We start from the raw sequence: 15,363 nt of genomic DNA, 5'->3' as shown, positions 1-15,363 counted from the left end.
AAATTTAGTTTTATTAAATTCAGTTTCATTGAATTGAGTTTTATTGAATCCAATTTTATGATCACTTGCCACAACGATAATTGAAAAATTTATAATTAAAAAAAAAAAATAAAAGAAAAAAAATTTAGTATTCATATTTAAATTCAACTGAGCATTTAATCGCTACCGAAAAAAATTTATTCAAAAGACACCGATAAAATATTCATCATAATCCTTTTATATATATAAGCCTCGATCATCAAACATGATAAATATAATATATGTCATATTTACAGCTTGTGCTCAGCATAAACAATAAAAATACATTTGTTTTTATTGAAAACAATTCATCTATACGTCAAAGATAAATTAATAAAATTAATGTCTATAATTTTGAACACATAATTTAAGTAATAAAAATATTTTACAACGAATACATCATCGAGTAAAAAAATAGCAGCAAAATCTTGACGATATTTTCTTTATTGAATAAAATGATTGATTATAATGGAAAAAATATAATAAATATTAATTTTAAATATAAATACAAAATAAATAAATTGCATAAACTCTGTGCCCGCACTCAGTGAACGTTGAAAACTTATTTTGATGTATCGGATTAATTAAACAATCTTCGATAAATTGTTTAAAGTTCAAAACACTGAATCAATGACAATCAAAATTATCTTATCGAGAAATTTATAATTAATCATATAGATTATAAATAATCGTACAACTAAAATTGATTGCAATTTATGAAGATCAAAATAATAAACAATTCATGATTCCGAAGTCAGCAGACAATTAACAATTTTTTTATTTTTTTCCAACAACTCCCTGTGTAAAAAAAATTGTTAAAAAAAGGTTAAAAAAGTGTTGACTATTGTAAACTTCAAAACGTGACACAACGACATACTTTTTTTGAACGCTTTTTAAACTTTTAAAAATTCAAAGGGAAAATCAACAAATGTCATAATTTAATTAAGATATGATTAGGGACAAGATTTTTACCTTAATTTTTAAATGAATTATTCAAATGTTGGATATTCCAGCGAAAATATTTGTTTTATCATAAAAGTTTTCAAACAAAAGTTGTAGGAAATTCAATTTTCTAAAATAAATCTCTCGTATTATTTTTTTAAACGACCAATATTTTAATCGTAATTCCAAAATTAAGTTTCATAATGAGTGATTCAAATTTTTGATAATTACGAAATTCTTAATTTTGAAATTACGGCTTTTTTATTGGTGCTACGAAAATATTATAAGAGACATTTTTTTTATAAAATTAAATTTCCTACAACTTTTGTTTAAAAAAATTTTTTATACGACCAATATTTTTGCCGTAATATCAAAAATTTCACACGATTGATTATTGATTATTATTTTTAAATCAAAGCAAAAATCCTGGCCCTAGATATGATAAAATGAAAAATGGTCAGAAATAGTTAGAAATCCGTTTTTTCTGAACGTATTTTGCACTAAAAAATTTTAATTTGTACTATTAATTTAATTGTTTTTTTTACGTGCATTTTTAGAAGTTTAAAAATCGTTTAAAAAAAGTTCGTCATTGTGTAAAGTTTTGAAGTTTAGAATAGTCAACACTTTTTTAACCTTTTTTCAACAATTTTTTTACACGGGTCGGTTGCAAAAAAAAAAAAACTAAAAATATGCGGGTGTAGAATATTAAAAAAGTTATAGGTGCAATTTTTTATTTTATAATTTATCATTTTTAAAAAAATTCAAAAATTAGTAGACCTCGGCTAACCAGTATCATAATAATTAATTATATTTAAATTCCCTTATTTTTTGAGATTAAAAAAAAAGGATCTAGAAACTAGTTTATTATTTGTGATGATGATGAAATTTGAACCAATACATTATCGTAAATTAAAAAACGTCATGCACATGCGATTTAAGTTCCAGTGGCCGGATTTCTGGAGAGGTGAGCGCATTCCCCCAGGTGGTATCTCATCGGCGTTCACTCATCGTGTGGCTAGAATTCTATACAGAAACAACCGGATAATAACATAAGTAAGTAACTTTAAATAAAAAAGTCCTTTCAGTATCTTGTATTATATTATACTCACTTCTTATATATATACTCAGTCGTTTCTGACCAGTCACTCAGACTCCAGCAACCTCTACATCCATCTTATCATAGGTACTGGCAAATCTAATAAAATAGTTACATAATTCTGTTAGTATTTTTAATATATTCACAGTTATTACTAATTAACAATTAATCTTCTACTATGTATTATCTATCATACATTATTCATAAATTACTTAATAATTCAATTATTTCGTCGCAGTTTGTGTTGATGATGTTTTTATCGCCGCGTTTAAATTCGTTAATGTCACAGCAAAAACAACAAACTATTAATTTTTTTTTTAATTTGAAATTTTTCTACTATTTTTCCAAGTAGATGTGAAACGTTGGATCATTCATTAATATTAAAACTATAAAATCTGTGATTAGACGTTTTTTTGTCCTAGTTCAAGATCAAATTTTTTTTGTTCGTGAATAATAAATAAAACTCCAAGTATACTATAGTTTGAGGATAAATTTTTTGTTGCAAATGAACATGACGAATGAATCGCAAATTAATGGTCTAACCATCTCATTAGAATATTTAAAACTTTCACTGTAACGTTGCGTTGTATGTTACAACAAGTAGAAAAGATAAGCGCGTGCATTGTCACTAAACACTTTTTTTGTTCCTTTATGACTCTCGCATAATAATATATAATATATACACCAAATATTCATAAATAATATTAACTCAGGAATTCAAAAGTTATTTTACTCGTTTATAAAATTATAACGTGAACACAACACCAAACAATTCGTGACCTTAACATATAAATAAGTTTTTTATTTGAATTTTGCAACACCGATTTATTGCAGAGAATGGCAATAAATTTTTTATTAATCGAGAAAAATATTTTCGCGGGTGTCACTGCGATAATTTTTCTGTTTTTGACATTAAAATCTTGTGTAACTGAGTGTTTTTGGTTTACTCATAATCAAAAAAAGTATAATGAGTCAGTGGTTTTTGGATAAGTCGTTTTTCGCGGGTTTAAATTTAAAATGTATTTGAATTTTTTTTAAATTTCAAGTTTCTTAAAATAACATATTTATATAGAGTTGAGTGGTTTTCAATTTTTTTTTCATCTTCGAATGCAAATACTTAATTTTAATATTCTTGTGTACTGTATATATTATTATTATAATTATTATGGTCTACACGGAGAGAAATTTATGGTAACGATTACAATAAATTATGGGAATGGTTCCCATAATGTATGGTAACCGGTTTTATTGAAATGTCGATTATAGTAACCGTTACCATACCATTGTGGTAATGGTTACCATAATAGTATGGTAATGTTTACCATAATAGTATGGTAATGGTCACCATATATTATGGTAATGGTTACCATATATTATGGTAACGATTACCATACTATTATGGTAACCATTACCACAAATATAGTAACCATTACCATAATATTATGGTAACCATCACCATATATTATGGTAGCCATCACCATAATATGGTAACCATTACCATAATATTATAGCAATGGTTACCATAATATATGGTGATGGTTACCATATATTATGGTAATGGTTACCATCATATATGAGAACCATTACCATATATTGTAGTAACGATTACTAGAATATTATCGGAACGATGACCATAATATTATGGCAATCATTACCATAATTATATCACATGCGATATGGGAATTATTCCCATAATTATGGGAACTTTTCCCAGAAAGTATGGGCCTATATCCCATAATTCCAAGTAATCATTACCAAAACGGTATGGGATGATATTGTATAAACGTACTAGGAACGGTTACCATAAATTTCTCTCCGTGTACATGTGCATTATGGGAAAATTTAAAAGGACAGTTATAATCCAAGATTTTTTGTTGCTAAAAAAAATGAAAGTACTCAAGGTACTCAAGATTTGGCGATAGATTATTAGAAAGTAAGTTGCAGAAAATATGTGACATTGCAATGCGAACAAGTGTATTAACATTATCAGGGTAAAGGTAAACAGGATAATTGGTTTTTAAAAAATGATCTTATATTACGTGACCGTGACACAAAATTTAAATATCTGACACACTTAAAGTACATTTTATTTTTCAACAATCAAATTATTTTTGATGATAATCTCTGGTGGAAATTTTCTCTCTTGAACGATCGAGCATAATTAGAGCACAAATAATAGAAAAAAATGAATAATAAAAATAACAAATCATTTCAATTCGCTTGATTTCTCTTTACTCTTCACTTTGATTGCATATCCGGCGATCTCGCGGGCTGTGAGCACAGCAAAAGAGAACGGACTGAAAAATTTTTGTGGCCTTGACTGTCTCGGAATTACGTTTAAGACCAAGATACTCAAGTTTTCATATCATAATTATTTTGTTTTTTTTTTTTATCTCTAGTATCTCTAGTATAATCACATCATTATTGTTTTTTTATTTTTTTATTTGCATTAAATTATAATAATAAAACTCCAAATTGAAATCATCGGACTATTATTTTATATTTTCGCCGCCTGAAATCTTTTGATTAATATGCCCAACTTGCCCTTGAAAAAATAAATTAGTCAAAAAACTAAAAATACAAAATTTGTATAAATTAAAAATACCAAAGGTCATAAATTTTTTTTGACTTTAAAAAACTTAACAAATTGTTTCCTCTTAACTTTTTTGCTAAAACTTTTTCATCGCAGTCTAAGTCAAAAGTTTTTTTGTAGGCATTTTACAAATTATAGATCATTATAAAAATGAATATCAGACTTTGAAAACGTATATAAATTACAAAAAATGTCATGTTTATGACATTAATTACATATACTTATTGTTTCTCTTTTTTTTAAATAAAAAATTTTTTGTCCTAGAGAACTGGTACACTTACGAGCGAGGTTAGATGAACATGGATCAGCGTCTTAGTGACCGTCCTGTCCGGTTTTGTTATAAATTATGATTACGATATGTAGTGCGAGTACTAAGTGACCGGGAAAATAAATAAAAAAAGTAATAGAGGTATTATAGAGAGTAAAGTAGTAAGCACGTGGCTGTACACCAACAGAACCGAGAGCGTTCGAATTCGCCCGATCATTCGCCACCAGGCTGCCACTACTTCCATCTGGTACCACCTCTTATTGGATAACAACTGCCAGACTCGAAGTCTTTTCTGCTACCACCGTTGATCCAACGTCGTTCAGTAGATACTTTTTTACCCAATTCCAATCGGCCAGCAACTCTCCCAGTATCAGGTTCTTAACTTACGTTACTCGTGGATGGACCAAATAATCGTGATGATTACTTCCTTTCTAGACATTTAATTATAATATTTTAATATTTACTCTAGTGATTTTTATTTTAAACTTTTTGTACTCGCGTAATTGTTTTTAAAAATGTCGTTCATACGTTCGACTGGTGATATCATTGGATTTCTTCTGTTATCGTTGATCACAATCATCGAGTCGATGATCAAATCATTGATTCCGAAGAAATATAAAATGAAAAGTGTCGCGGGTGAAATCGCCCTCGTTACCGGGGGTGGCGGAGGACTTGGAAGGCTTCTTTCATTACGACTCGCTAATTTGGGTGCTACCGTCGTCGTCTGGGACATCAATGAAAACGGTAAATTATTTTAATATTTATTTACAGGAAAACAGAATATTCATATAATTTATTATTGAAATTTATATCCCGATAATCAAACTAAAGAAACTCTCCCACACTTATGATAATTTTTCTACCTGTGTCTATTTTTAGATATTTATATACGCATATTTTTTTTTTAACATATATTTTTTTACGGTAAAATTTCAAATATTCTGCAAAAACTCCAAATAAAGGACAAGTTTCCTGTTATTCTTAAGACTCGTTAAAAAAAATGTAAACAATAATATTTAAATTTCAGTAATTTTTCGTATTAAAAATAACTGCGGCGCCAAATTTAAGTAAATAATTAATTGAATGTCATTACAATGAAAAATGTAAACAAACAATTAATCATAACGCTGATTAAAACTTTAAAATGCAGATATATTTTTTTTTACTTATCAACTAAAAATATATCTTAAGAAAAAAAATTCCAGACACAATAAAATTGACCTGGAGACACAACAATCAGTAAAATTATAGCACAAGTACAAAGTACACGATAATTCGAGTGTAATCTAGAGTACACTTAACAATTTATTTATACTTTTTCGCAACAATAACAAATAACTCGATGTGTAGTTGCAATCTCTTTTAAAACTCGGCCTTACAAGCTAATTTTATTTAAACCGATATCTTCTAGTATTTTCTGTATTTAACATTTTGTCTCGTGATTGCGAGAGTAAAGTAGCATTTATGGTACACACGAGTGTGTACTCTTGCATTGCTTGCGAGTATAAATTGTGCAAGAAAATTAACTCTCTGTATATCTACATCATTTGACATATACACTTATGATAATTATAAACAATATATACAATTAAAATATTTTTTAAAATAAAAATCTACAGAATGATGAAAAAAAATCACCGACTCATAAATAAATAAATAAAACAAATACAAATAAATATATCTAGTTTATGGTAAGAAGCGCAATTTCATTCATTCAATAAAATTCTGTAATATTATTGACATAGTTAATGATATTATAGAGGTAATTTCGATAAAAATATTCAATTCACGTTAAATGTTCAAATAAAAAAATAACGTCATTGACCCACTCAAGAGTCGTTAACATCAATTGACATGACCTTTTCCAGATAAAGTTATGGTTTTTTTTTAGTATCATTCAAATTTAGTTTATCGCCATATATATAAGCTGTGCAGATTCTTTATTTATTTATTTTTACATAAAAAATCATGAACGGATGTCATTAAAATTTGCAACCATCGCATTTGTCCTCAACGCGCAACTCATAGAAAATTTTGTCGCCTTGTTTTGAAACAGCGAGTGGGTTTTCAAAATACTTTTGGGTCAAAAATTGTGTACGAGTATACATATAAAGTATAACGGAATTTATTATCACGAGCACCGATAATTTTTATCAGGCCTCAATGAAAACATGTCAAGTTTGTTTTTTTGAATGATTTTCGTGATCAAGTTCAAAGATATAATGAGCAAAGTCGGTTGATTATTTTTGAAATTATGGCCATTTAAAATTTTTGAAGTAACGAAAAATTTGACGTCTTCTGTAGAAAGTAAATTGAGCCTCGTTAACAAAACATTAATTTCATTTTTATTTTATGATAATTTTAAGTGATTTTATAGGTGTTCAAAGTTACCAAAATAAAAATAACCCATGACTTTTTTCTTTTATGGCTTTTTAATGAAGTGGCTCAACTTGATTCTTTAAAAATTACACTAAAATAAGTTTCAATTTCATTTCTCAATTTTGTTTTACTAAAATTTTAACCGATTTTATGTAAAAAATAGTTTCGATACTTGACATAAGTTTTAATTATTTAGTAAAAAAAAAATGTTAGTATATTTACATCTTCACGTTTATTTATATCAGATCAGTAAAAAAAATATCACCGCTAATTTATGGATAAAAAAAACTTATTTGAATATTCCGTAATTTAAAAAAATTACATAAATATACATAATATTTTGATTAAAAAACAATTATTACGTATCAACAAAAAAGAAATATTTGCAATTACAAAGATTATGCTAAATATTTTCCTCAATTGTTACAAAAGGTAATTTATTATCCATTAGAAAAATGATTACAGCTCATTATATTTTTTTATATAATAAAAAAAAAGTACTGTTTCAAAATAAATATAATTTCAGTAATAGAGAAAAAAGTTTTTCGTACGCATGTAGGTGGCAATAATTGATCACGCGTCACTGGGTGATGGCCCGAGGACGTAACAGTTTACGTTATGTTGTAAAGATTGCAGGCAGTTGCGATCCTGCATAACGAGTTTCCTGTAAAACATCTCGATTACGATGTTCGATGACATTCGCACTCTTCGGCGATACGAAGGCTCACCCAATTTTCACAACACTACACTCGTTCGTCATTTAACTTTTAAATTCGAGTATTATATAATATTAATATGAATTGTATATTTGTATAACCGTACCAATGTAAATATTTAAGTTAAACTAGAAAATTAATTATTTTAGCATTCGCAATTTGTCCATTCTCACTTCATACTCTTAAAAACACTTTATATATATACGAGTAGAGAAGTAGCACGACGAGAAGTCAAGGCCCTGGTGTAAATACCTGCCTACGTAAGTCTACGCGGTCAACGGTGAAAACTGGTTAATAGTTTTTATATACTTTAAAAAAAATTATTTATTAAAAAATAACAACTATTATTAAATTTACTTAATACTTGATAAATTACTCGGCCGGTTTTGCCGAATAACTGGCTTACAAAATCAAAAGTACAAAACTTTGAACTCTGTCCTGAAACTTGAATTTTTTAATGAGTGTGAATGTAGCAGACATCAGACAAATTTAAAAGTATAAATAAATAGAGTAAATAATTTAAAAAATAATAATTTTAAAAAATGCACTTATTACTTTTAAAATTTTTTAAATGCGCATTTTTAAAAAATTTTATTTTATTCATTATTTCCTCTATTTATAATAATTTAAAAAAATGATAAATTATAAAAAAAAAAATATTTCAAAAAATTGCACTTGTAGTCTTTTAAATTTTCTACATGCGCATTTTTTAGTTTTTTTTTTTCTTCAAATTTAATTGTAAAAAAAATCAAAAATTTTTTGTCTGCTAACTTCAGGATCGTCCCTCAGTGACTTTAAATTATTTATTTAAATAATTATTCCCGCGAAATTTAATTTTATCGTTCACCGAAAGTATATTTTATTTTTTTTTGTGTAATCGAAAAAAATACGAGCAAGGATAAAACTTTCTAGTAACTACAACACATACAAACTTCTTGTATACTAGTAATGAATTGCCATAAATTATTTATTTATTAAATATAAAATATTGCATTCACAAATTATTTAATTTGAGATTAAAGTCCACTGAGATTCAAATCATTCATTCAAAGTCGCAAAAAAAACTTCTTAATCACAGAATCAAATAAAAACAATTTTATTGTTATCTTTTGATAAATCGATAAATAATTAAAATTTATTATAATTTATCTATCGACACTTCTCAGAGTATAAATTTATTTTTATTAACTGATTTGCTAATAATGAATATTAAAGTAAATAAATATTATGAAAGAGTAATTGAAAGTGGCATTTAATGTTTTTATAATATTTAAATAATTGTTTATCTTCAGTTACCGAAAATAAAATTTATTTGCAAATTTAAAAACACGTCCCCAGTATTTTATAATATTTTACATTACCTCCAGATTCCTATCTATGTCGTAATCCACCTGCCGCTAATTGTTGCATCGTGAAATCCCGTTTCGTACTTGGGATGAATTGTAATTTCCTCATCTCTTGCTAATTTGTCTAGAACACAACTAAGCCAAGCTCTCATGCTAATACACTTAATGTCTTTTTGTTATTTTAACTTACGTTATAATTAAATATTTAAATTACAAAGTACTGCTCTAATTAAAGTTAAAAGCAACATAATTAAATGTACACTTTTTTTTGTTTCAGGAATTGATGAAACAGTTAAATTAGTACGCGCGGCTGGTGGAACATGTTACGGATACGTTTGCAATCTCTGTAATCGTGAGGATGTCTATAAAAAAGCTGAAATTTTGAAAACCGAAGTCGGCCCGGTAAGAATACTGATTATTTTATAGAATTAAAATTAATAAATCATCAAAAAAAAGCGAAAAAAGATGACTGACCCCACAAGGTCGGTCAATGGACTCTGATGTTCCTGTAAGTCTGAACACCTCTTCTATTCTAACCATAGGTATACAGATACATACGTATCTATTTTTTTTTTTCACTTCAAACAAACCCAGCAGTAGGCACAGAGACTCGTTCTCGTGACAATCGAATGGAACCGCGGGACGATATTACGAAAGTCCCCGCGATACGATACCAATGATGTTACGTCACAGATTGCAATAAGTAAACTTATACATGAATGATACGAATATAAGTTCTATTACTGTCTCTGTCTATTGGTTGTTTGTAATAATACATGATAGTGAAATTAGTCGACGTCTAATAATTTTTGAATTTAAAAAAAAAAACATATTTCAAAAAATTGCACTTATAGTTTTTTAAATTGTCTACACGTGCATATTTTTAAATTAAATTGTTGGAAAAAAAAAACTGACGTTCAAATCAAGACTCAAGAGCGGGCGATCAACTTCCATTACATCATCTATCACTATTGTCATTGACATTAAAATAATATTAACATTTTAAATTAATGGATGACTATTTTTGTATTCCAGGTGTCAATATTAATCAACAATGCTGGAATTGTTACGGGAAAAAAATTTATGGAGACACCTGATGAGCTCATTATCAAAACGATGGAAGTTAATACTATGGCGCATTTTTGGGTCAGTATAAATATAATAATTAAATAGACAAAATAATGAAATTAAGGTCAGGTTGGGTTACATAAAGTACCGAGTTTTGTTAAAAGTAAAAAATACCTGGGGTTTTATATAAATAAAATTATGAAACTCGATATATTGAGACGGAGTCATCTAGTAAAATTTATAAATAACTAGTGTAGTATTAAATAATTACAATATATAAAGTTATCCTCTTTCACTTGATGTAATAATGTGTGTTCTGGAGCCGCGATTAGTTCGCCAAAGAATTCAAGGACCACCAGTTAACTGTCCGACTAGAATTTGCGGTGAGAGGCATTGGTTTGGTTTCTTATATGTAAGTGAGCACGACATCTCGTTGCTATCAAGAGTTTGCGTTGGTCAGGTGTAGTACATGTATACAAACCGGTCGACCTGTAGGCGAAGTATATATACATACATATATATAAAACCATTGCGACTTTATTCGCACGTATTTTAAACCTTACGAAATATCTGAGACCATCCAAATACAGTCACAGAATTACAGCATTCAGTAGCGAATTATCTGCAATAAAATTCAACAAATAAAATTTATTCAAATGCTCAACAAAATTATTTTTATTTATGATTTTAATTTGCAGACTGTAAAGGCTTTTCTACCGACGATGATGGAAAAAAATAACGGACACATTGTCAGTATCGCTAGTCTTGCTGGTCACGTTGGTGTTCCAAAACTTGCTGACTATTGCGCTTCGAAATTCGCTGCCGTCGGATTTGACGAAGCTCTGAGAATGGAACTCGAGGTATTTTACATATTTATTTATATTTTTTATCTATTTATTAACTTTGTTTAAAATTTTATCGGTTTTCAAGGATAATTGGCATGTAAATTTAATCAAACATGATATCGATTTGAAAACATGAGTAAAAAAGTTTAAGTATACTCTTTATTGAGCTGGATTTTGATTAGAAAATTAAAAAATTACAGTACTTACTTTTTTTCAAAAAAACCTTAAGGGGATACGGTACCGGACCTCTTTCTCACACTCATAAAAATAAACGGGACTGTCTTTGTTGCACTCGTAGAGTAAATGATAATTTTAAAACAATTTTTTTCGGAGACGAATTAGAATTTTTGAAAATACGAAATTTCTAGCTCTTTGTTAAGGCTTTAAAAAACGCTAAAGACTCTCTATTTTAGGTTTCTAATGTTTGTCCGTAAATTAAATTGAATTGAAAATCGGTTACCGTTACCCCTTAAGTAGTTTTTGATAATTGTGAGTTCATTGAAGTCTTGCTATGAAATTTTCAGTAGGAAAGAGTGGGCCAAAATGGGCTCGTTAAGAAAAAAAAGGTTTACATTTAATATCAATGGACGCCCATTTTGCCCCTCTCCTTCCCTGTTTATTTAATTTAATTAATTAACTTATGGACAAAAAAAATATCTAAAGAAATTTAAATACATTGATTTTAATTTTTATGACATTTATGACTTGGAAGTTAAATTTATGTGAAACTAAAGTATAAAAATAAGTTAGAAAATAAATTGAAAATTTTCAACAGTGAAATTATTTCAGAAATGACTTTATTTGTTTAGGCTGATGGTTACAACAAAATATATACAACAGTCATATGTCCTTTTTTCATTCGCGCTACGGGTATGTTTGAAGATGTTGAAGCAAGGTATAATATTCAAATAAGGTATCAATATTCAAATAATATTTCTACATGGGAACTTAATAAATTAATTTCGTTAAAAAGCTAATTATTTCCCGATAAATTTTTATAATTATTTACTTCCTACATTCAAATGTTCTGTAACATGACTAATTAACTAACAAATATATCATCTCAGTTGATGTATCTATTTGATTTTATAAATCATTTTCACATACGTAATCGAATATCACAGTTCCCATAGTTATATAAATTATTATGTACAAAATCTTAACTGAATATCTCAGATTGTAATTGATTTTGTAATTAAAAATGAAATAATAACTCTTATAATAACGTGTAGACTCGACGTAGAATTATATAATTTTATTGTTATAGATTTCTGCCGCCCTTGAGCCCAAATGTCGCTGCCGATCGTATCATAACCGCAATAAGATGTAACGAAAAATTTGCCATTATACCAGGCTACCTTCAAGGTCTTCTTGCAGCTAAATGGTAAGTTCCATATAAGATAGAAGACTGTATTTTTGGAACGAATCGACCGATTGAGACTTAGATTCTATCGAACAGAAATAAATCGGTCGAGCGACGCAAAACTTTAAGAAAAAATTTTTATTTTTTATATAACTAGTAAACTATTCGACCGATCAACTTTCAAATATAATCAGTCCTAAGTCTTAGTGAGCCCTTTCGATTGCCGCCAGTACATTTAAAAAAAATTTAACACATACACACACGGACGCCCATCCGGGAATACTCAGAATAGCTTCCTAGTACACAGTTGAAAATTTTGTGGTCTTATGTATAAAAATTCAATGGTTAAATATTTTGCGCCAATTATTTGACACCATCAAGAGTAAATTTAACTAAAGTTTAATGTGTTATCTGATCTCAGCAGGTTTTAAACCTGTGTTATTGTTTGACACAAGTAAAATGTGTTAAATTTAACACAAATGGTTCAACTGTGTACCTCAAAACCTCGAGATATAATGAAAACTCGATTTTAAAAATCGGACCGAAACCAATAACTTTCCTTTGGTGAAAATTTTCAATTTTTTAGCGGGAAGTTGAAAAACTTTAATTGCAATAATGTGATAAAAGTATTTTTGAACACATTTTAAAAATTAATTTCATTGCGAATTTCACAAATTATTTTATTCAAATTTTTTCAAGTGTCCAAAACTGGCCTTTAAGTAGCAAAAAACGGTACCTCTACCCTATGCATATGTATAACTAAATTTATATCACACATCGCAGAATATTACGTCGCTGTGATCCGTACGCAGACATGATGTATAATATTGAAAAGTTTATTAAAATATATTAAATAAATTATTTTACCATTACATCTTACAATGTTATAAAACCCGACTCGCGTGAGCAGAAACCAGGGGCCTATCAAGTCGATACTCCGGCAACTCTGTTATTACACACTCCTTTACGGCAGATAATAATTCCCGGTTGAGGCTTTTCCTCATACAGCTCTACCTGATCGGACGTTAAATTTACTTAGAAATAAAAATAGTATAAATAAAATAACCCGTATATCTTTCGTTTCCTGTTCGACGTAACGTAAATAAGTTTATTTAGCTAAACTTTTTATATTTTTTATCTATTGAAGACTAATATAATACTTGCATTGCTTTGTATTATAGGATATTTCCGTGGAATTGTGTTGCGATGTTCCTTCGCGGGTTAGTGAGAGACGCGGCACCTCAACACGATCAACCAAAGAAAGCCTCAGACAATAATCAACAGGAGTATGAAGCATCTAAAGATCCCAATGGTGCACTTCATCAGCAGCTTACAAGACGTGTATCGAGTTCTGAGAGAAAACCATGAAATTACCTCAACTAACTACTACTTCTTCTACTTCTACTTCTACTTCTTCTTTATATATATTACGGTTAATACGTAGAATTATTTTTTACAATAATTATACGAGGTCTAAATAACTAAGACACTCGTATTTTACTGTTCACAGCGAAAGTAAAGTGAATAATATGGTTGTGATGTTAATAATGACGGGTCCAATGTCTTTTTAATTATAAAAATTTTTAAAATATATTATTATTATAAATAGTAAATAAAAGTAAGAAAAAAAAAATAAATAGAAACTCAGACCAATTACTTTTCTGATAAATGATATTAAACATATATTTAATTATGTTCTTTTAATTTTTATCGTCAGCAATTTCCTCAGGACTTAGATTTGATTTTTTTTTAATTTTTTTTTTATGTAAATTTAAATCAATGTAAATTTTTTAATGAATCTGAAATTAGTTATTGATAATTAATGTACATATTTAATATAATTAATATGTGGGATAAATATTAAAAATAATAAACAGTGCCGCCACTTGCCTCGGTGTTAATTGACACCGAATTGGTGATAATTAAAATTTATTAAATTTTAAATCAATTATTTATTTCATAAACTATTTTTTAATTCAGTGTACTTTCAAACCCATTATTATTTATATGAGAAAACAATTATCTGGAAAATATTATTTAACGTCGCTAGTTTGCGGTGACGATATAAACATTAATAATTATCATCGGCCTTTGGATTATTGTTTATCGTTTACCTGGAAGCGTTTAGAAATATAAAAATAATCAAATTTAATTAAATTATAATTATAATAAATACTGAAAAGTGATAACTAATAACTAATTAAAATAACTAATTACGTGTCTTAAAAATAATGATTGAAATAAAATATTTTTTACTTCCATTTTAAAATTATTTACTGTAATTAAGTGATACACGGAGAGAAATTTATGGTAACCGTTCCTAGTACGTTTATGAAATATCATCCCATACCGTTATGGTAATGATTACCCTGGTTAAAAATACTGATTGAAAAGAATTGAGAAGCGGCCACTCCATGCAAACTGTATATCTATATATGCAAACAAAAGAATTGAAATTATTTAAAAGAATATGTACCTGAAGATCGGAACGTTTTTCGTGAAACGAAAATAAAAAACAAAACGAAAAGAAAAAAATCTACTGGATCTAAATTTTTAAAATGTCTCGCATACGCGCTAATATGCCAGCCGGAAATTGCAGGCCACTCCTAACTACCCTTCAGCAGTCAAATTACATAAATTTTTAATTTTCTTTGCGTGAAAAACGTTTCGTTCTTCAGGTACATAAAAGAATTCGAATTTCATCATTTTTTAATTGTTTTCCATCAGTA

General features: G+C 28.0%; 1 protein-coding gene and 1 long non-coding RNA gene across 4 annotated transcripts; one reads left to right on the top strand and one right to left on the bottom strand.

Annotated features, from left to right (window-relative positions):
• Positions 1-81: 81 nt before the first annotated feature.
• Positions 82-10,889, bottom strand: LOC130668269 (uncharacterized). Of its 2 annotated transcripts, none has more exons than XR_008989979.1 (4): positions 10,601-10,889; positions 9,374-9,493; positions 2,070-2,155; positions 82-1,983 (listed from the first exon to the last, which is right to left on the bottom strand). It is a non-coding gene; the product is annotated as an uncharacterized LOC130668269 (long non-coding RNA). The 2 variants fall into 2 exon arrangements; XR_008989980.1 differs by having other exon boundaries at positions 83-1,983; positions 10,698-10,889.
• Positions 4,914-14,271, top strand: LOC130668267 (epidermal retinol dehydrogenase 2-like). Of its 2 annotated transcripts, none has more exons than XM_057470464.1 (7): positions 4,914-5,661; positions 9,636-9,760; positions 10,394-10,504; positions 11,125-11,286; positions 12,081-12,166; positions 12,539-12,655; positions 13,816-14,271. In XM_057470464.1, exons 1-7 carry the CDS (start codon positions 5,433-5,435, stop codon positions 14,000-14,002), a joined length of 1,017 nt encoding a protein of 338 aa, XP_057326447.1. In that variant the 5' UTR covers positions 4,914-5,432; the 3' UTR covers positions 14,003-14,271. The 2 variants fall into 2 exon arrangements, with proteins under 2 accessions (XP_057326447.1, XP_057326446.1); XM_057470463.1 differs by having other exon boundaries at positions 12,081-12,184.
• Positions 14,272-15,363: the final 1,092 nt, after the last annotated feature.

The sequence above is a fragment of the Microplitis mediator genome, chromosome 5 (genome assembly GCF_029852145.1).
Source record: "Microplitis mediator isolate UGA2020A chromosome 5, iyMicMedi2.1, whole genome shotgun sequence".
Lineage (NCBI taxonomy): Eukaryota > Metazoa > Arthropoda > Insecta > Hymenoptera > Braconidae > Microplitis > Microplitis mediator.
This window is presented reverse-complemented; position numbering and strand designations above follow the sequence as displayed.

What these genes read in the sequence shown, in the direction of transcription:
- LOC130668267 (XM_057470463.1), top strand. Translation starts at nt 5,433, where the DNA reads ATGTCGTTCATACGTTCGACTGGTGATATCATTGGATTTCTTCTGTTA. An exon ending in CTCTGAGAATGGAACTCGAG is followed by an intron (nt 11,287 to 12,080) that starts GTATTTTACATA and finishes TTATTTGTTTAG; the next exon opens with GCTGATGGTTACAACAAAAT. An exon ending in GGTCTTCTTGCAGCTAAATG is followed by an intron (nt 12,656 to 13,815) that starts GTAAGTTCCATA and finishes TTTGTATTATAG; the next exon opens with GATATTTCCGTGGAATTGTG.